Raw genomic sequence first — 21,662 nt, 5'->3', positions numbered from 1 at the left:
TCAAAGATGTTTTCAGCATATGTCCCCAAAAACAGGGTAAACATTAGTTCTCTTTTTCCCCTGAAAATCAAGTACCAAGCCTTCTTTACACTGGTTAACGATTCTTTCACCTTTTCTGGCATATTTTTCATTTCATAAACACATTATAGATGTTCTTCCAGCACAAGAGCAGAGAAATGTTCTCGATAGCCACATGTCTAACACGTCAGACAGAAAGCATTCTGATTCAAACAATATGCTTTTGTTCCTATATTTTTCACATTCATAAACACTGTCATAACTAAACTAAGTAAGTTTTTACATAATTTGTCAAATATGTTTCCAGCATATGTCCCACCGGATATTGAAAAATATAGATATATATATTTATCTAGGAAAAAGTGTATATATTTCTGAGTACGTTTACATTCTATCTAGATGAATAAAATATTTAACCTTCTCATTCTTTGTCAGTTACACCATTTTCAGGTACTTTTAAAACAAGTTTAAAATCTTATCTTTCATTGTCCTATAATTAGATATCCAGAAATATAGACATACCTGCATATACTACTTTTTTATGATCGCAGAAACATAATATACGGTACACATAACATGCACAAAAAGTACATTTTAACCATTTTGCCCTCCTTTGAAATCTCATGTGTAGCTACAATTTTTATGGGAAACAACAAAACCATTACCTTTAAATGTAAACCGCCTTCAGAAAAATTCCCTTTCAGCTCTTCTGTAAATATTCTCACAGACAAAAATACAAAATACTGACAGATGTTAAAGCGGTCTCAAAATGTTGCTGTTACATCATAGTTCAGTTTATACCATTTAGAGGAAAGAAGAGCGAGAAATAGAGGCCGGACAATATTATTATGGACATTCCCCAGTGCACACAGCAGCTGCCCCTGACATCCCAGCCCCTGCTGACTCTCATTATGGACCAATACTGCACTTATTATCAAACCTAACACATACAAACGATTGATTGTGTATTTGTCTTCATATGAATGAATGGAGTTGCTGTAGCTCCACAGGTAAAGCATGGCAGCTGTGATGCCAAATTCACGGGTTGGAACACAAGAAAAAATGCACCTTAAACACAACAAATTTATTTGGATAAAAGCATCTGAAGATAAAAGGAAATTAAGCAAGACCACGAAAACAGTGTTTTAGAAAAGTTGAACAAATATTATGTGATGGACAATCCCGGAGACAAATCCAGCTGTCTAAATATTTTCCTTCCTCTAGCACTTCCTGTAATGATAGATAATGGTTCTACGTCTAAACTCTCCAGCATCACGTAATTCTCTAATGTCTGGGAATGTTGAAACGAAAATCAAACATTTATTCAAACAGCAGATGGCCATCTAGTCTGATACTCTGAAATGTTCAAATACTTAATGTTTTAAAGTGATAGTTCAAAAATCTAAAAATGTCATAATTTTCTCATCCTCGTGTTATTTCATACCTTTATAAATTACTTTGTTCCGATGAACACAGAGAAAGATATGTGGAAGAATGTTAGCAATTCTCAATTCTGTGATATCATTGACTGCCATAGTAGGAACAATTAAATTCACTTGGTGTTCAACAGAACAACAAAATATAATGAAAATCCTACTATGGTAGTGGATGATGTCACAGAACTGATAACTGATAATTCTTAAAAATATCTTTCTTTGTATTTAACAGAACAAAGAAAGGTTTGAAACTTGAGGGTGGGTAAACGATGACAGAATTTTTATTTTTGGGTGAACTGTCCCAAACAACAAACTTGATTCAAGGACAAACACACCCGAGATATTATCCAGCAAGAATAGACTTACAGTATATTAATGCAATTTCTTTAAATTTGAGACACTAGGATAATGTAAAGAGGTGCCGTCTGTGTCACTCCAGCCTGACTCGTTTCCGTGGTGATGGGGGCGGGTCCAGAGCAAAGGCTGTGGGGGAAGAGGGGCGGGACTCTGGGATGATTTCCATGCAATATTTCTCGATGTATGGCCCGGCAATGTTCCACACCTGAAAACAACAAATCAACATGAGATGTGAATGTTGGATGATGTAAAACGAAACTGCAATTGCATAATATGTAAACAAATAGTTACGTCTTAATATAAGAATATAAAAATAATGACTTGATAATTTGAGGTATTAATGTTTTATCCGTAAACCAAATAGTGTAAGGGAATTAAACCTAAAGTAAAAAATACTAGCCCTTGTCGTAGCAAGCACAACTTAAAAGAAACTTGGAAACTTGCCTTCTGGTCCACAAGAAGCCGATGTACAGCTTCAATATCTGGAGCCATGAATCTGTCTTTAAACCAGGGTCTGAACACAACGAGAGGAAGATATGAATGACAACAGGTTTGTCAGTCATTAACAAGAAAGTTGAGGGTTTTAAGGTTAGTGCATCCCTGTTTGACCTACTTGACTGTACTGCGCACAAGGTCGTAGACTTTCTCCAATGGGGTTGTCGTACGCAGGGGGCGTAGGAACTCAATACCCTGACAGGCTGCTAACAACTCAATAGCCAGCACTGAAAGAAAATAAATCCAAAAATATCCAAATTTATTCCCAATCACACCATTTTTCTGTCTACACAAATCATGTGCCACTGAAACAGGCATAAAACGTTTTTGATTGCATTGCAAATTCTCAAGTATTATCTACCATTGTATTTTGCGCATGTTGTGTTTCTTCCAAAAGGGGCGCCATAACAGTATCAGTTTTAGCTCAATTGAACAAGAAAGAATGTTAGTGTGTGTATGAGAGATTAATACAAGGTTTTGGACCTTGTTCGACGTGCTCAACCACTCGGAGGGCTTTGCGGGCCGCCCAGCCTCCCATGGACACGTGGTCCTCAGTGGCGGCGCTAGTCGAAAGAGAGTCAATAGAGGAGGGGTGGCAAAGCCCTTTGTTCTCTGAAACTGTAGGGAGAGATGCATCTTTGTTTGGTTGATAGTTAACACAACCCAGAAGAGTATTGAGTACAGCAGTCAAAATTTTATCAATGTGCACTGCTTATGTTTTAGGAAACATAAAATGAATTTTCAAGGCACTGCATTTGTAATGCTAACCAAGAGCCGCAGCGGTGCAGTGGGCGATCATGAACCCAGAATTCAGGCCTCCTTCGTTGACCAGGAACGCAGGGAGTTCGCTGAGCGATGGATTGCAAAGGCGTTCGATGCGCCTCTCGCTGATAGATGCCAACTCGTGCACCGCGATCGCCAAATAATCCAGTGCCTAGAAATAGGAGATCACCAGAAGGGTGTTAGCAATACCAACCGTCATTGAAAAATAAATGTTTTTGTTGATAAATTACCTTTGCTGGATATTCTCCATGGAAATTTCCACCAGATATGGTCTCTCCTCTTTCTGCAAACACCATCTTAGTTGTAGTCAAGGCCATAGATACCGGCATTAAAAATACTGACATGCTTATAGTTTTACAGAAGTCTCATTTAGACGTTAAAAGGATACAGGATTGTCTGTGGCACTGTTTATTTCAGTATTAATGATTTTCTTGACGAACTCTATTGTATCATTCACAATTCCATGGACCTGTAAAAATCAAGGCACAAATTATTTAAAATATGGATTTAGAATTAATTTTAGACAATACCACTTTAAGCCTGACGTTACCTGCGGACAACAACGCATGGTGTAGGCGTCTTGAACCCTGTCGCAAAACCTGTGGCTTTCTGCACAGATTTAAAGAATAAAATTAGTTATTTGCTTTATAGCATAACAAACCTAAACTGAGTTTCTTTGTTTACCTGCTATTTCAGACGGGTGGTGATCAGAATCCAGTAGGGATCGAAACCGCAGGGCCACCTCTTTCTGTCCTGGATGAGGACGGAGTTCATGGATATCTGCAGGAAATTTGTGGAAAATGTTGGAAAACCTCAAGCAAACATGATTCGAAAACAGAGATACACAAATGTTGACAGGACTTGTTTTGTCTTTAAAATCCTTAAAGCTCCTGTGGACCAAGTTGCAGCGTTTACAGTTTTCAAAAACACACCTGATCATATCCAGCACATCAATATCTTGTTGACACAGAAGCTACTGTTTGTTTTACTCACCGCTATCAAAGGCTTTAGTGGTCCCCTTCAAAACCTCAAGGGTCAGGGCAGCGATGATGTCAGCCTGGCGGGCGATGGCTTCAGCCCTTTCCACGGCCTCTGCCCCCAATGAAGTGATCATCTGAGTCCCATTGATTAAAGCCAAACCCTGTAAACAAATCCAAAATTACCTTTCTCCAAAATCTTTAATGCTTTTAAAGTACATGAAGCTTTTGAAAGTTTTTTCAAGATTGTCCTTGTTTTTTAGAGCACCATTGAACGAGTTCACGAACGATGCCTGAAATTGATCAAAGTGACGTGTCTGACACACAAAACAGTCAACAAGTCAACAGAAGGAGATAAATATGTTGACAGTGAGGGAATGCACCTCCTTTGGTTTCAGAGATATGGGCTTCAGACCATGTGCTTCCAAGACCTGTTTCAACACAAAGGCCAATAGAGTAAAGTTAATGCATTCGCTTAACCATCATCAAAACAAAGGTGACAAAAGACGCTTACATATTTGGCATCCGCCCAGCCGCTCTTTGGCGACCACATCTTTCCTTCTCCCATCAGGCCGAGGGCGAGATGAGAAAGTGGGGCGAGGTCTCCACTCGCGCCTACTGTGCCCTTCTCTGGGACGTAGGACAAACAGGAAGCTGGGAAGAAGAAGGAAAGACACTCTTTATCCAAATCGACTCCCTGTGGAGGCGGTTCAAAGAAATTTTATGCTAATATTGTTTCAAAATGAAAGGCTATGTTTCATGTTTCATGTGGTGCTTTTAAGCTGTGCCAAAGAAACAAACAAAACCCTACAATGTTCCTTTTTTGTTAAACCAGTGAGGAAATAATGAATATACCATTGAATGCTTGTATCATGGTGTGAAGAGTCTCAAGAGAAACACCGCTGTAACCTTTAGCCAACACATTGATCCTCAGCGCGAGAAGCATTCTGGTCCTTTCTGGACTTAATGGACTTCCCAAACCTTCAGTCACATAAACAATAAACAATAGATTGCTTCAAGAAACATTCAAGTGGATTGAATTCATTCAGATTAAGACTGAATAATATGCAAGCAGATTTTTACCATCCCAAAATATAGCTGCAAGCAGCAATTACGGGGTCAAGCCCCTAATCACAAAGGGAAATACATGTGGACCATTCGGATTGACCCCTAACTACTTGACAAGCTAATCGTAAGACAAATTGGCATTCATTCAAATAGTGTCACACCTGATGAATGCGAGCGCAAAAGATTTTCCTGAAGTTCCCTGTGAAAGAAAAACAGCAGACGTTATTTAAATTACATAAAATGTTTGAAAAAGGTTTAAGGGTTTAGGAAAGGTAATAAAAATGATACTTGAGCTTGCTGACTGGAATGACAGTCCGTGCAAATTTGCCAAACCCCGTAGTGATTCCATACACAACTACAGAAAAAATAGACCATTATAACAGGAATCATATTTTGAAACAAACTTTTTTGTTTTTTTGTACAGTTTCTCAAAATGTTCCCTAGTCCTGCCATCAATTTCCTTAAGCTTTCCAAACATCATTCACCTTTGTTTTCTTTCACAATGGTATCCAGAAGCTCTCTTGACTCCACAACCTTCTGCTCAGCCTCTGGGGTCAGCTGAAGGTCCGATACATTTCAATTTACAAACAATGTTTACAAATGTTATTTTTTCAGGAACTGCTCCACCACAACCAACTCACCTTTATCTTAAAGAGGCATTTCCCTAAATTAACCAGATCTGTGGAGCTCAAGCTGTTTCCATCTAGAGAAATATACTGAACAAGGTAGAGATAAATTATTAAAAAAAGAATAAATAATTATTAATTAAAAACTGAATGTCTCTGATATTCCATACTCACGCCATTTGGTTCTCTGTACGCTCTCGTTCTGATTTAGTCATGTTAAAGACAGTAAATTATTTTTTAAATGTTTGAAAAGTCTAAAAATATAAAACAATAATATTTAAGGATACAGATGTGAAGCCCCGGGTTGGCTTGGTATGAAGTCTTGTGACATAGTGTCTCCTTGAATAGCTTCAAAAGACAACAGTAAAATATAAGTTATCAAGTTGCTAGTCACGGTAAACAACTCAAAATGTCAAAATCATTCTTTACAAACAATGATCTAATCACATTACCAAGCTCAACAAAGTCATTATCCTCCAGAACGTCTTCTATGATATCATCATTATCCAGCAAACCCAAACCCTGGCATCTTCTAATCCAAAAGCACACATCCTTGATCCGATGGATTCCTTCATTGTCAGGTTTGTTCTTAACATAACGCTTGAGAGCTTCCGTGCCCAACCACTTAACAGTGCAGGTGACATCTTTGCACGGAACGGTGAGCCACTCGTCTCGGACGTGGACGGTGAATCGAGGCATCGCGCTGTACTGAACGACCACAGGCTGCTACCTGAGGTGTGTGACGATGAAAGATGGTACATAAATGTCAAAGAGCCTATCACAAGCTGTCCTGTGGACCCCTCCCTTTTGCACAGAAGAGTACAGGGTTGTGTTTGAATATCTTATCTCTGCACCAAAGGTTTTGTTAAAAAGGTAAAAATTGATACAGACAGTCAACAGGCTGACTGTGGGCCAAAGCAGGCAATGGCCTGTCGGGCCCTGAAGCCAAAGACCTCCTTCAAAATATCTGTCATGGAGGTAAATGATGAAACCAGTTTCCTTTCGGGGTGAACTTTCTCTTTAAGGTCTCATTGGATGTGAATACACATTAGAAGCAATATTAATGAGGAACGTACATCGATTTTCTTTTCTGTGTTCCAACGCAAAGGCCTCCTCTTACACCCTTCCCCAAAACCCAACCATCACACAAATCTGTTAACCATATTCGACATAAAGTAAATACAGTATATGAGTAATTGTTAAGTCAACATTCAGCGTGGTTTGGTCAGTTGAGCCAAATCTTTACACACAAGGTCTCTCTCCAAATCCTTTGCATATTCTCACATCTCTGTTTCTGCAGGGCTCCAACTCTCACAGCTACATCATTTATTTCATCCTGCCATTGGCTAGAGTCCAACTAGACTGAAAAACACAACTTTAACGCAGACGTTCTCCAGCCTGGGGCATGAAGTATGAGAGAAACCCTTTGTGTTAAAACACATACAGTAGCTCAGGTGGAAACCACTATCCAGAGAAATAATATTTTGGGGCTCTCGGGCCAATAACAGTACATGCTCCGAAAAGAATATTGTTTTGAGGGAAATACACATGTTTGTGGGATTCCTTTAGATTTGTGGGATTTTTATAAATTAGATGCATTAAGAATAATGATTAAAAAAATATGCACTGAGGTAGCTCTATAGACCATGGCATTAAAGAGAAAATAAGTGCATAAGTAGTATGACAACTAGTGTGTATTGCATAAAATCGACAAAAGCGTCCAACCTAAAAACGAAATTACTATTAAGCATCATAAACGTTCCTACGTCACTTGATCTTTCCAAATGGGATCCCTCACGGCACCGTCCCATTCCTGTGTCAAACCCCCCTCCCCACCCTAAAAAACAACACATCCCCCAAACCCCACCCTTCTTTTACCCTCCTGGATGAATTCCAGTCACTCCTTGACAGTTACAAGCTCCTTTGCAGAGCTCAATATTATCCGGTCTTGTTTTGATCAGCTTGGACGAAAGTCTGAAAATGTCCTGGACACACCTTACTTGTCTCGTCGTAGCATTCACCATCACCTGTGAGTACCTGGACTGTAACCCGATAAACGAATGCAAAGTGTTGATTTGCCAAAGCTAGGTACCACGAGTCTTTTAGTCCATTGGGAAGTTGGCAAATCATTGCAGTATAAAGATTTGAGATGATTTTTGTTGAATTTGAAAAGTTGTATTGCTTTTCACAGTACTCGAAGGGACCGACAGTGCCGCTGTGTCAGATAAAAAGGATGTGAAAGCATCCGATCCTCAAGGTGACCAAAAACTCCAATGTTTCTTTAGATCTTTCTAAAGCCTTCTTTCACCTCATTCTTCTTCTTCATCGTCATCAAAGGTGAACTGCGGAAGATCTTCATGCCAGAGGCGGACGCCTCCAACTTCTTCAAACGGCGAAGCAGGAGGGCTACGAAAAGCCAGGATGAGATAAACGGTGAGGCTCTCTGCATGCGTGACAGCTCTTGTATGCGCAGGCAGATCAAAGGTTTGAATTTCACTCTAGCAATCCAGAAGATTTGCTGTTTAAACTGTATATAAAGAAATTAAAGTAGGGAGTACTGTATGTTAATGTAATTCAACTTTATTGCTGGCATCTTCATTAAAAAAATATATGTTTTATGGATGTTACAGAAACTACACTTAAAGTCGGGCAATAAGTAAATGGACCGGAATGGCAAGTGCACAGCAAGTTAAAAATTGTTGTGACTTGCAGGAAAAGTAAAAATATAGAGGTGTTTAATATTGGTCCGCCGTGAAATTCATGGGACACCAAAGCACACAGCAGGAGCCACAGGGCAGCCTGGAGAAACCAACCTGCAAACTTCAGCTCCTACCACTGCGGGAGGAGGGACTTTGGAGGGGCTTTCGTTTGGCCTGGTCTGTGGTTGTTAGTTTGTCATTATGGGACCACCAAAAACCTTACACGCTCAGATTCACTCACATACTGCACGTGGGAGTTCAAGTATCTGGATAAAAATGGTAAAAAATGTGTTTAAAAAACTGTTAACCTTTTGTTAACCTTGAGAATCCCTTTAAAAATCTATCTTCTGTAACCTCAGACGTACAGTCAGCATTATACACAGCATTGAATGAATTGTAAACTGTGTTGTGAAAATGATCTCACATGAGTTTACACATGACTTGTAAGCGAAAAGAAAATATAAAAATGTGGGGTGAGACAAGACTTTATCCATCTGAAATTGGTTGTGAACAGTGTGCATCTCATACTAGAACGGAGCTGGTGGTTGTATTGGAGTTTTTTGTTGGACCAAGTAAAAGTTACATTTATTTATTATATATTTAGTTATATTTTGAAACTATTTTTAGAAAATGTAGCATTGGCACCCCACTGAATCGTGCACAACAAGACCAGTGAACTGAGTTAAGGGAATAGTCAATATTTACTTACCCTCATGTCATGCAAACACAAAGTCCTTGACCTTTTCCATATAATGCCAGTCTATTGTTACAAATGAAAGTCATTACAAATACATTGTTCTAAAATTGTAATAATATTGTTATAAAATTGTAATAATATTGTTCTCTCAACAGGTATTGGTCTGGCTTTTGATGAAGCTAGTAACTTTGTATTTGCACCTATATTGCTCCTTTATGACATATCGTTATTGCTCCCTGAACTCTCAAACGACAAACGAATATACCAAAGCATCATAAAAGTAGTGTATACATACACAAGTATTAGGGGTTTTCTAAAGCCAAACAGCTCTCAGCATGCAAAGGTTTGTCTAAAAATGTTAGTACAACAACAGCTTCCGAACGTTACCTCATATTCCTAGCTCGTAGTATTTGGCTCATATCTCTTTATTTTTCTGCCTCTCACACTTGTTTTGTCATGTTAGCTGAACAGAGGCAAAGACTGGCAGCAGATGTGAGGATGAGACAGTATCACGAGGAGAAGAGGAATACGTTTGAAAACCACGCTGAAGAGGAAAACGACGGTGAGTCTCCAGTCACTCACATTCACCTGGCGGCCATATTGCATCAAGCAGCGTTTGAAATAGACTGATGAAATAACACAAAAACCTAAGATAAAGCGCCACATTTTAAATCATTAGATAAAAAACAACATTGGACTAACCAACACATTTCATAAACGTAGAACATTCACATAAAATAGATAAATATTTTATTTGTCAAACGTTATCTTTCTTTATTACGATTTTTGACGTTTAAATAACAAAATAAATGGTGATCTTTTTTGCTTTGCTGTGTCTGTAAAGACATGTAAGCGCAATATGATTTCAAATTTAACATTTGAATGTATTTACTGTTCCAGAGCAAGATGAGCGGACCAGAGAGAGCACAGAGCAGTGGAGAGAGTTTCATTATGATGGTCTCGACCCTTCTTATTAATACAACAGACACACAGTCTGAAACCTTGGCTAACAAAGCAAGAAAACGGGTTAAGGGTTGGAACAATACAGTTTATTTTTTGGGGTAAAAATGAAACACCTATATTGGTCTAACAATACAACTTTAGTTATGTTTTGATTTCATGCAGCTCATGCGTGTTACGTCATGTTATTTATTTAAAAATATGTCTTTATTCCATAATCCTAGACTAATTATATAACACTTTATTACTTTATTAGTTACTATAATATTTTAGTGTTATAGATGTTTTTATGTATAGCTTAATAGATCTGCTATTAAAAACGTCTTCTAGTCTTCTGAATAAAATCTTACATTTTTATAGCATTTCAGAGCTTTACAAAATAATTACAGAACATTAAACAAATAGTGCTTGCACACATTCAAAATGAAATACCATAACCTGATTTTCAATGCCTTCTAATATTTGCTGTAAACACAGCACACAGTTTGTTCCTTGTCTAAGTTGTTTAATACCGTCAGGCATGAACTGAGACGACAATTCATTTTTGTTAAATAAAAGCCAAGCTGAAAAAAACCACAAAATAGTTGGCATCATTGTTGTGTTTAATGAATATTTAAAATCAACACACCATACAATCACCAAGAAACATTCACCGTTATACAAATCTACCAAAGAGAAAAACTGTCTACATCATTTCTGTGACTTAAATGAAAGAACCAGCACTTGGGTGCTAAATTCAGATAGCTGGTATGAAGTCCCACAACGTGTGGGTTTAAGAGCTAAGACTGTCCTCTCACGATCGTAATTCATTAGATCAAATACAAATGTCCATAATATAGCTGTTTGGTCACTGAAGCATATAGTATTCAGATATTTAAATGTCGGACAGTTTGGTTTTCCTACCTTTCTCAATCCTTTTTGATACAACTACAAAATAAAATGATGATGACATCATTACAGTGTTTTTGTTACATATATATATATATATATATATATATATATATATATATATATATAAAACATAGATTCATATTACTATATATAGGTATATATCACAATAAAACTATTTTCAATGTCAACAACAATTGAACAATACTTTAATTTACTCAAAATAAATCTTCATTATTCAATACTCATGTAAATACAATGTAACATAAACACTATAATGAAAAGTGACAACATTTGTTTTTAATGTTTTAGAAGCCATTCAAAAAATAGAAATGCATTTGCAAAACTCAAAACACTACACAAAACCGCTTAAAAGTGTTTTCAATGGGAATTTTTTTATAAAGACTTCTAAAACATTTGACATGGATAGTACTCGACATTTCTTACAACTCACTCATGTTAGATTACTGGATGACAATAAAAGCGTGGTCATTGTTATTTTTAAGCCAGAAGATTTACTACATAAACATTTTGTAAATATTAAACTGACATCTTTTGATAGTTTGGTCAAAACAGCAGCATGTTGAAACACAGCAGCAAAAACGACAACAGCTGTTTTATGAACGAAAACGGTTTTATCTACACAGCTCTTGTGCTTTCATTCGTGTCCTGATGTACTTTCTAAGATTCAGAGCAGATCTGTATTCTCCATTCAAGACTCACGTCAAACTAACTTTTGACAAAATGCCATGCACGCCCACGTCGCCAGCTTTGCTCGGTCATACAGTCCCTCTCAAAAATACAATCGGTGCATCTCGAAATTCTTGCACCTCACTGACTTTCCAAAGAAGGAAACGGGACCTTGCAACAGGTGACAATAGAAGTTACCGATGAACAGAAGAATGTTTTTTTCGAAACATTCCCAATGTGCCATACTCTCCAAAAAAACGGTCCAACAGGAAGTGATGTCATTTGGAGCCGGTGATGATGGTAGTGACCGTGGACGCACGTGGATGGCGCTCAGGAGTTCCCTTCCTAGAGGAAGAGTTGGACACTTGCTGCGCGTCCAAACCTAGACAAAGATAACACCCTCCTCAAGGGCTGTTCGACAACACAAGATATACAACATACAGGACACATCATATATGGTAAGTAACTCAACGTGGTCAGCAAAAATCCTGTTCAGGTGGCGTCCCACTAGCCTTTTATTCAATTTTCACAGATAACAATTGTCGTCTGACATATCTGGTTTTGGGTTTGCAAATGGAAACGTTTGGATCATATGCTTTAGAATAAAAGGAACTTCACTGGTCATTACCAAGACCATAAAAGCCCGCCTCGGCGACTAACAATCATTTCAACCTCAGACGTTGTATTTTAGTCAGCTGGGCTATTAGCTCAGCGGGAAGTCGAGTCCACCTGCTGATTCTCCAGCGACTATGCAAATGAAGCTTTCGCTTAAATAATTGGCTTGTGGGACGTCGGCTTTAATTTCAGCGAATGCAAAAAACAAAACATTGCAGCGATAACTCACAGTCGTTGCGGCTGACTGTGGAAACATCCACGGACTGACTCTTTCCCGGCATGGACGGCTGGTTCTGTTTACTGTGCTGAGAAGAATCCATACTGCTGCCCAGCTGAAGACGCCTCATGTGTCTGATCACTGCGGTCGCATTAAATGCTTGCTGTAGATAGAAATGAAAGAGAAGAGAGATGGACAAATATTCGACTGCTACTTTAAATGAATAGTTCATCTTAATTTACTCAACTTCATCCCAGATGTACACTATATGATTTCCTTTCTTGCATGTCTCCTGACTAATTGTCGTATGATATGTCGTCACGAGATTTGATGTTGTTGACATTCTGCCATATCTGATTTTAGAGCTATGAGTTTGTTTCTGTTTCAGTTCCATTAATATATCATTTTCTCATACTTCTATTGTTTTGTTTTATAAGACCAATATAAACCCATTGGAGTCATTTTTTTATCGATGGATGCATGGAGTCCTATACATAGATATCAAGAAATTAAGATATTTTTCACATAAATCATAATTATGACAGTTTTTTGGGGATGAACTCATTAAGATTCTTAAACCTTAGTCAGGTTAATAAGGTTAATGGGTTGTAATAGAATGTAGTTCAATAGTTATCTGCAGCATATTTGTTTTAAAAATTTAAGAAAAATGTCTAAAAGTGAAGCCAAAACCGTGAACCGTTTTCCAGAAAATGCACAACGGATATCGAAAGCTATCAGTTCAAGGTAAACATCAAACAGGAAGAGAAATGCGCTCACTTACCCTCCATTTAGCTTTTGCAAAGTTTTTCTTCATCTGTCTACTGACTGATTCATGAATGTTCTTGCACAGAGCAGTGTCACCAGCAATCCTGCAAAAAAAAGAAGATAGTCCAGACTTCATGCAGTTACATCTGACATCCATGAGGAGGCAGTCAGATGACATATAACCATACACGTGAGCTAAACATGTTCAAAGTGTGACATCTGCTGTATAAACACAGAGCTGTGGGTTGTGTGGTGGTCCAAAACATCCTACAAAAATAGGTTTAACAAGTCAGAAGTTTGAAAATATGCAGCAAAAGCTAAGAAAAGGTATTCTTATTTGAGTAAATGCTTAGCCACAAAGACCAAATACAATCCAAAACTTGAATAGTTAAAAATGCATCTAGTCGAGTCGATTGGAAGTGTGTTGTGTTGTACACATAAAAGTATAGCTTAAAGGCATAGTTAAAGGGATGGTAACCGAACCACAACGGTTGACTTGCATTGGTTTGTTTCCATACAATAGAAGACAATGAGTACCGCCGTGGTTTGGTTACCATCATTCTTCAAAATATCTTCTTTTGTGTTTTGGAAAAGAAAGAAATCGGGCGGGTAAATGATAAAATAATTTTCATTTTTGGATCTCTTTAAATAAATGTAATGTAATAGGGTCTTGCATTGCTTTCCACAGGTGCTTATTATAAATTCCCCACTTGTGGACTCCTTTAGGTCACATAATGAACACTCAGTACGTGTGCTGTGCTCCTTGCTCACCATGGATGCAGCATAGCCTCTTCACAAGTAAGCCTCTTTTCTGGATCTTTCTGCATCAGTTTGTTGATGAAGTCCTTAGCTGTGAAACAACACAAATTCAGAAAAGAGACCTAAATCGGTTACACAAGGGTGCAGTTCTAATTGTGAAAAATTGACACCCTCCTACACTTCCCCAGGCATCAGGGAACAGCTTGTTGTGTGGGTGTTGAGTTGTTATTTTCAAACGCTGCCGAATCGCCGAGCGTCAGATAATGCCTTTCAATTGGTGATTTATATCTGGCTGCAAAAGTGGTTCGTTTCGGGGGAAAAAAACCCTTATTAAAGCTGCTCAAGTCGTGACTATCAGTGACAAATAAATGGAAGTAACCGGAGTCGTGCTGCTTTATGTTTTCAGTGGGTGGGAAACACAACTTCTGTAACACTGGGGTCATTTTCACAGATAGTAATGTTTTGATACAAATGACTATATAGTGCGTACGTCAAAAACAGTTTTATTTAAGATGATTTAAGATTTGTAGCCGTTACACTCACCTGAATCGGATATGTCGTCCCAGTACGGGGAATCGAACTCGTATTCGGCTCTTAGGATTTGCTCGAAAAGTTTGGAGTCGTTCTCATCGTAAAACGGAGGGTAACCGCACAATCTGAAATTAATCCAGTATCATGGTTAATGTTAGTTAACACCAATATAATTGTTCAGTGTTTATGTAGGTACAACTAAATGTTAGTTAATGTGAAAATAAATATTATTAAATGATGTAGTTGTATTGTTCGTTGAATTCATGTTAACTCATTTTAAAAGGACAGTTCACCCGAGATTGAAATATCTGTCAACATTAACTCGCCCTCATTTAATTTCAAACCTATATGACTTTCCTTATTCTGCAGAACACCAAATAAGATATTTTGAAGAATGTCGGAAACAGAAAACTGTTGGTCCCCATTGACTTGCATTGGTTTTGTGTCCATACAATAGATGTGAATGGAGACCAACGATTTTTGTTTACCAACATCCTTTAAAATATCTTCATTTGTGCTTTGCATGGTTTAAAATGACAAATGGGTGTGTAAATGATGACAGAATGTTTATTTCGGGGTGAACTATCCCTTTAAGAAATGCAACTACTTACAGTATATAAGCAATAACTCCAATAGACCAGCAGTCCACAGCTTTGCTGTAAGGTTTCTGTGCTAATACCTCTGGTGCTAAAGAGAACATATTCAGACGAAAGAGATTAGGCATAAATAACATCTATAAATAAATAAAGATACTAAGAAATGAAAGATTAAAAGGAATAATTCAAAATAAACATTTGGTTATTGTTTACACCCTGTTATCTTGTTCCAAACCCATTCATTTGCATGTATTCATTTATTGCAACCTGTGCTACATTTTTCAGTTTCGGTTCAACTTCAATAACTTCAAGTCAATACTGATTCACACATGAATGCAATTTAGTGAGGTACGAGTAAGGTAGATGAGGTGACAGCCCTACCCACATAGCCTGGGGTCCCGCACGCTGTGGACATGATGTCATTGGCAGCGCCTTCCATCTTGGACAGCCCAAAATCACTTATCATAATCTTGGATTCTTCGTGCGAGTTAAAATACAGCAGATTCTCAGGCTACAAGGAGACAAAAGAGTGAAAAAGTGAATAAGAGACACAATAAGAGATTATTTACACATGAAGTGGAAATGAGTGGTCAGGTTTTGGTGACCGGTTCCCCGCCGCACGGTCACGTTCACCCTCGAAGAATAATGAAACTGTCTCTGTATATCGATTTGTTTTAGGAGTAAGGGAGTTCTGTGGAGGGGAACTGTCACCTTAAGATCTCTGTGGACGATCCCCAGCGAATGCAGGTAGTTGACCGCATCCAGGACTTGTTTTATTGAAGCGCTTGCGTCTCGCTCGGTGTAAAAGCCACGTTCTACGATTCGGTCAAACAATTCTCCACCTGACACACTGAAAGTAAGGAAAAAAACATGCATGGGATGCCGTGACTAAAAGATAAAGAGACAATAAGCATACAGCGTGGACTTACAGTTGCATGACCAGATAGAGATGACTGGGGCTTTCATAAATGTCGTCCAGGGCCACAATGTTCTCGTGCTTTATTCTGAGAACGAAAATTACAATGTGATAATGAAATGCATTAGCATTACTAAATTTTTTTACTGTGTTGAGCGAACAAAATCAAGCGGAAAATCACAATTGCTCTGCATATAAAAATGCATACAATCTTGAAGTCTCTTTTCCAAAGATACAATACATACAAGTGCTGATTTATTAACATCATCTGACCATTGTGCAATACAGCATCATTTCTTGCCTAAACGCCTTTTTACCATGACAACCACAGACCTGCGCTCGGCCCCAACGTGCGGTGAATAGGGAGGTCTGTGGCGGGGGCCGGCCGCATGAATCATTCGTACGGCCTTTAAAAACACTTCTAATGCTTTACACAGGGACAGGTAGAAGTCAGTGAAGGTAGGAGGCCGTGAGGAGAGTGACATGAAGACTGAATCATCGACTTCTCGGAGGAGTATAGCTGAAACACCCACTAACTGCTTCCCTTGAACTTAAGGTTAGAGCTGCAGCTGGTGGAACTCGCATGAAAGATGTAAAGCACGTTGGACTTTTTCAGAGGTTTTTTAAATACTCACTTCCTCAGGACTGCAATTTCGTTTTCGATTCCACTCTCTTTGCCTCTGAGGGCTTTTTTTGGAATGCACTTCACCGCGCACATGTCACCCGTGGCCTTGTCGTGGGCTAGAACCACCTCAGAGAAAGCCCCACTGGAGGTATGAGAGAGATGAAAAATGATTAGTTGTAGTTGTTGATAAAGAAAGGAGAATGAGACAAGAGTAGGTAAGACAAAAAAAGTCTTGTCGGAAACAACTTGGGGACTAGGTTAAAGGAATAGTTGACCCAAAAATGGAAATTCTGTTATTGTTTATTCGTCTCGTTGTTATTACAAACCATTACGACTTTCTATCTTCCGACACAAAAGAAGATATTTTGAAGAATGTTTGAAACAAAACAGTGGCGGTACCCATTCACATTCACTACGAAAACCAATTCAAATGATTGGGTATCGCCGTGGTTTGGTAATAATTTTTATTTTGGGGTGAACTACTGTATAATAGGTACTGCGCTTGGGTTCTGTCCTTCCGTATCGTGACACACACTTGACACAAACAAACCACCGTCGTTCAGGCGGCTTGGAACAAAACAACATTTTTAGTAAAAGGGTTTCCCAAACCATTTGATCTTATAAAGGGCTTGGTGCATTGCCAAAACAAAGGATTTGTCATCTGTTTTTTAAACTGTACACAACTCTCATCCGCGATTGAAGGATAAGCCCATCAGGAGGCTGGAAATGCTGTGAGTCATTAGGCGAGAGCCCAGAAGGTTTAATACTTTGCAAGATATGTATGAGAGAGATATATTGCAGTGGCTACGGCATTCATCTCTGCTATTCAAATCCAGAAGAGATGAAGTACATTTCATTTACATATCAAGCAAAAGAAAGAGTTAAAGAGGCTAAATAAAACAGAACCAATTTTGCGTTTTGGTGAGCAATTCTTGTCCTTACAAAAGTTTCAACCACAACGCTATGCTGCTGTAACCACGTGGTGTAATTTTGCACAAGTACCCCGAACAACTGAAGAGGAAATCATCAAAGCCACAGGAAGTATTTGCCATGAAGTCAATGCTATAAGAGCACCGCTATAAACCTGCATTCACCAATGACCTTCAAGAGTTGTGCTTCCTGTCAGTGTTGTGGTTTTGCATTGCCATTACACTAGACGCACCCTAAACAATGTGACAACATTTGCATTTTGCAACAGCCCTTCACCAGGTAACCAAGTATAAACAACATTTTAAAATAATGTGGGCATATTGTCCAAGGAAACATGCGTTTGCATACTGTACATATTACAGTTTTCTATTTTGCATAGCATGAGGTCGGATAAGAGTAGTGACTCCTCATAACCCCCAAGCTTTGCACAAATGTTGAATTTCAAATGCAAATGTCAATGAGTTTCACAATATGTATAGCGTATGAGACGTGGGTGTAATCACACGTTGTGGGATGTCTATTCAGATCAAGGCTAAAAAGCTTCTTGTTCAAAAGGAATGTTCTGGGTTCAGAAATGAGTTACGGCAAAGTCACAAACAAAAATGGCCGTGATGCATTTACAATGGATGTCTAAGGGGAGAAGCATTCTTGAAAGCTTATTTGTATCTTTCTCTAGCAAAATGTGTTATTTATGTAAAAATCTGTTCTTTTCTATTCGCACAAATAAACCTTTAGTTAAACTGGCACCTCCACTTTACAGGTCACAGGATTAAATTGGGATTAATCTAAAAATGCTCCTGGATTAACATCCCACTCATTGTTATTTCTCTTTAAGGAACGCTTAGAGTGATCAGCTACAGATGGAGTTGTGTTACTGAAAGTATTTGAGTGAAGATGGTTGGTCGATGTGTGTAGGTATTTTGTTGAGTCATTGTGTGTAGAAGAGTCTGAACTTTTTCTGACAAAAAACACACAGCCGTAGGCACACAGCCAATCCAACTAATGCGTCATTATACCCAACGAACCCAAACACACTGCGTGCAGATTCTGTCCCATTATGACATATAACTGCGCATGGGGATGCATGCTGTACAATCATTTAAACAGGGGTAAAGTGTGTAATGTAGGGGGAAGTGCCTAACTAACCATGGTGAATCCAATCTGCATTCAAACAGAATGTGCATTTTGTAACATAATAATATAATTTTAAATCAGAACATTTTCAGATTATCTGAGGATAATAGTCATATTCGTGAAATCTGTCACTATCAATTAAATCCATTAAAACAAATGTACCAATTTAAAGAATGTCTTCGTTTTAAACAATTTAACAACACATTTTAAACTGATGTTGAAATGGCTCTGCGCAGGTTTCAGTTTAGTGTGTCTAGAGTCTGGAAATCTTCTATAAGGCGCATAAGAGGATCAGTTATATCATCTTCAGGATGGGAAATCCTAGATGGATAATCTGTGTTCCTGATTCATGCACTTTCCATTAATAGATTACACAATTTTTTAAATCATTAGACACAAATCCAATGTTATTTACGTTTTATCATGTTTAAACTATTACAGAATAATACATATGGAGTTATTTAGGCTGAATCTTCAAGTGCATCTCTCAAATCAGAGTCAAAGAGAGAGGGAATGTTTTCACATTATGAGTGTTGAACCTTAGACAGATAATAACATGTGCACACATGATTTCTGCTGCTGGTCTGCTGAGACTATAACATGCTTGTGGATTACAACAAAGAAGATTTTAGCGTGGAGATACTTCTGAGAATTGATGTCCACATCTAAGAATCAGATGTTTCGTATTGATAAGTGGCATAAATAAAGTGGCTCTATACAAATCACTTGGGGTTATTGATGTGTTACCACTAAAGCAACTAGCAAATCTGTTTTAGTCGTGCTGTTAAAATGTTATGCAACACAAATCTTCACTGTATAGAGATGTGAGATGCCTAGATTTTAGGATTTTGAAGACTACCATACCTGACAACCATGACCTGTAAACACTTGTTGGGCCTCATTCAGGAAGCATTCGTGAGTAAATTCGGAGTCATTTGCGTGTAAAACAGACCTGCCACAAATATAAATATAGTATATATACGGACATATCCGCAACAGTTATCCTACTTGTTACTAGAATCTTATTTTGAACAATATTGTTGTTCTTCCCAATTTTCACCATTATACAAAACCAGACAAAATGAAAAACTACAAACTATCCAAATTGCTTCCTCTCTCCAGGAATGTAAAGGTAAATGTCGGGCATATGGCACTTGCAAATCTACAGTATCAAAAATGGACATTTTCTTGTTAATGCCAAAGCTTTACCGGGGCAAACTTCATAACCCTTTCCTGTAGCTCGTGTTTAGAACATGGTGCTAGCAACGCCAAGGTCATGGGTTTGATCCCAGGGGATTGCACATACTCTGAAACAATGTATAGTATAATGCAATAAGAGTCGCTTTGGATACAAGCGTCTGCCAAATGTAAATGTAAACCCTTCTTTAAGTTACTACAAAAGCAAATAAGAAACAGTAAATGTCAACATGAGGTGGTGTTGTTTGTTCTGGAATGATCAAAGTAAGGGCTTACAATAAAAACATGCGTGTCATTTAGGTTAAGTATGGATTAAAAGGATAGTTCACACTAACAACAATTCTGTTATCATTTATTTACACTCTTCTTTATTGTCATATTCTGATAAACGGCTCAGTGATTTTGTGTCCACACAGAGGAAGTCGATGGTAACCAAAACTGTTCGGTCACCAACATTCTTCAATATATATATATATCAGAAGAAAGTCATGCACACTTGTAATGACATGATGGTGAATAAAACGATGAAAGAATGTTCACACCATACTGTTCATTGATGGCTTTTTATCACCTAAAACATCCCTTCCTACTTGATTCATCTTGCCACTGCCCTTACAAAAAGAAACCATCGTTTCACAAACCATACTTTGACAACCCTCAGTCACTCCAAATGTACAATCTTCCCATAGAAGCAGTTTAACCATGATATTTGTAGTAAACTTTACAGTTTGGTAAACAGTCTACAAAAAACGATCACTATTTTTCACGATGTGTAGTTAATAACAATATTTATGAATGGCAACGTCCTGACACGCACTGTATTTGTGCGCATTGAAAGAAACGGGATCCCTTAGTAGTAACATCACCAATGGCCTTATTATGTCTAAAGTCCATTCATCGTGATGTTGTGTAGTTTTACTAGTCTAAATACCGCAGTTAAACTACAGTGATCGTATCATTCCTTCTGTGGCTATTCTCGTGTCTGATGGGATGTGAAAGTATTTCAGGCAGAAGTCTCCCCATCATCAGCACTGCGTTGCGGGTCAAACTTTCAGAACAACCCGGAGGACACCGACACCGACACGCGCCGCTAAACATCACACGACGTACAAGCGTGATAAATACTCACGTCCCGAGGATTTCCTTAAACTCGAATATCTTCCTGATATCGTCCACCTGCTTCTTCCACGATCCGTTGGCAGACTCGTCGCTTCCCCTGGCCATGGTGCTTCCAGGGAGAGCGAATAACCTTCTCAACGCGTAAATCTTTCCAACCTGAATAGAAAACGATACCGGATGATCGCGTAAACGCGAAGAGAGGTCCTTCTTACTGTCTGTTCGGCTTTAATCGGTGCCCGCATTCCGATCGCAGCTCGACCGGCACATGCGCGCGACTAATCCGCTCGGGTCGACTCGCTGCGGATCCGCCTCACTGACTCACCGCGCCGTTGGGCTGTACGGTCCCCCGGTTATCCCGTGTGTGACAGAAACCGGATGAGAAAGGAGGGCTGGACCCGCTGTACCTTCTGACATTAGGCATTTGGCAGACGCTCTCATTCATCCGATGCATTTTGGCACGTGTGATGATCGAACCTGTGACCTTGAGGTTGCTAAAACTGCTCCAGCTATACAGGATCACACAGACGTGGTCAGCCGGGTGTTCATGACTTAGAGATTATAATT

The 21,662-nt window shown here is 38.6% G+C and overlaps 3 protein-coding genes across 4 annotated transcripts; 1 reads left to right on the top strand and 2 right to left on the bottom strand.

Annotated features, from left to right (window-relative positions):
* Positions 1-542: 542 nt before the first annotated feature.
* On the bottom strand, positions 543-6,501 carry hal (histidine ammonia-lyase). Its single transcript, XM_079449947.1, has 20 exons — positions 6,213-6,501; positions 6,048-6,108; positions 5,935-5,962; positions 5,776-5,850; positions 5,620-5,692; positions 5,423-5,489; positions 5,296-5,333; positions 4,922-5,047; positions 4,581-4,720; positions 4,450-4,497; positions 4,083-4,230; positions 3,774-3,869; positions 3,640-3,698; positions 3,478-3,558; positions 3,320-3,385; positions 3,075-3,240; positions 2,790-2,924; positions 2,425-2,533; positions 2,256-2,325; positions 543-2,016 (listed from the first exon to the last, which is right to left on the bottom strand). Exons 1-20 carry the CDS (start codon positions 6,457-6,459, stop codon positions 1,885-1,887), a joined length of 1,965 nt encoding a protein of 654 aa, XP_079306073.1. The 5' UTR covers positions 6,460-6,501; the 3' UTR covers positions 543-1,884.
* Positions 6,502-7,740: 1,239 nt separating this feature from the next.
* ucmab (upper zone of growth plate and cartilage matrix associated b) lies at positions 7,741-10,133 on the top strand (the record flags this gene model as incomplete). The annotated part of the gene is made up of 5 exons (XM_079450930.1): positions 7,741-7,804; positions 7,952-8,017; positions 8,098-8,193; positions 9,620-9,718; positions 10,057-10,133. The coding sequence occupies 5 exons, from the start codon at positions 7,741-7,743 to the stop codon at positions 10,131-10,133; spliced, it is 402 nt and encodes a 133-aa protein (XP_079307056.1).
* Positions 10,134-10,702: 569 nt separating this feature from the next.
* On the bottom strand, positions 10,703-21,580 carry camk1db (calcium/calmodulin-dependent protein kinase 1Db). 2 transcript variants are annotated; one of them, XM_079449966.1, is made up of 11 exons: positions 21,109-21,580; positions 16,729-16,860; positions 16,107-16,181; positions 15,889-16,027; positions 15,559-15,688; positions 15,193-15,268; positions 14,594-14,706; positions 14,063-14,141; positions 13,308-13,395; positions 12,539-12,689; positions 10,703-12,076 (listed from the first exon to the last, which is right to left on the bottom strand). In XM_079449966.1, the coding sequence occupies exons 1-11, from the start codon at positions 21,201-21,203 to the stop codon at positions 11,973-11,975; spliced, it is 1,182 nt and encodes a 393-aa protein (XP_079306092.1). In that variant the 5' UTR covers positions 21,204-21,580; the 3' UTR covers positions 10,703-11,972. The 2 variants fall into 2 exon arrangements, with proteins under 2 accessions (XP_079306092.1, XP_079306093.1); XM_079449967.1 differs by having other exon boundaries at positions 10,703-12,105; positions 21,109-21,561.
* Positions 21,581-21,662: the final 82 nt, after the last annotated feature.

Source organism: Barbatula barbatula, assembly GCF_947034865.1.
Source record: "Barbatula barbatula genome assembly, chromosome: 25".
NCBI classification, from domain to species: domain Eukaryota; kingdom Metazoa; phylum Chordata; class Actinopteri; order Cypriniformes; family Nemacheilidae; genus Barbatula; species Barbatula barbatula.
The sequence above is the reverse complement of the archived record's forward strand: the minus strand, read 5'-3'. Positions and strand labels throughout refer to the sequence as shown.

Excerpts from the sequence above, each read along its gene's own strand:
- hal (XM_079449947.1), bottom strand. The coding sequence starts at position 6,459 with ATGCCTCGATTCACCGTCCACGTCCGAGACGAGTGGCTCACCGTTCCG. Across the intron at positions 6,109-6,212 it reads TAATGACTTTGTTGAGCTTG|CTATTCAAGGAGACACTATG; the intron begins GTAATGTGATTA and ends TGTCTTTTGAAG. Across the intron at positions 3,870-4,082 it reads CACTAAAGCCTTTGATAGCG|ATATCCATGAACTCCGTCCT; the intron begins GTGAGTAAAACA and ends AATTTCCTGCAG.
- camk1db (XM_079449966.1), bottom strand. The coding sequence starts at position 21,203 with ATGGCCAGGGGAAGCGACGAGTCTGCCAACGGATCGTGGAAGAAGCAG. Across the intron at positions 16,182-16,728 it reads GAAATTGCAGTCCTGAGGAA|AATAAAGCACGAGAACATTG; the intron begins GTGAGTATTTAA and ends TTTCGTTCTCAG. Across the intron at positions 15,689-15,888 it reads TCGTCCACAGAGATCTTAAG|CCTGAGAATCTGCTGTATTT; the intron begins GTGACAGTTCCC and ends GTCTCCTTGTAG.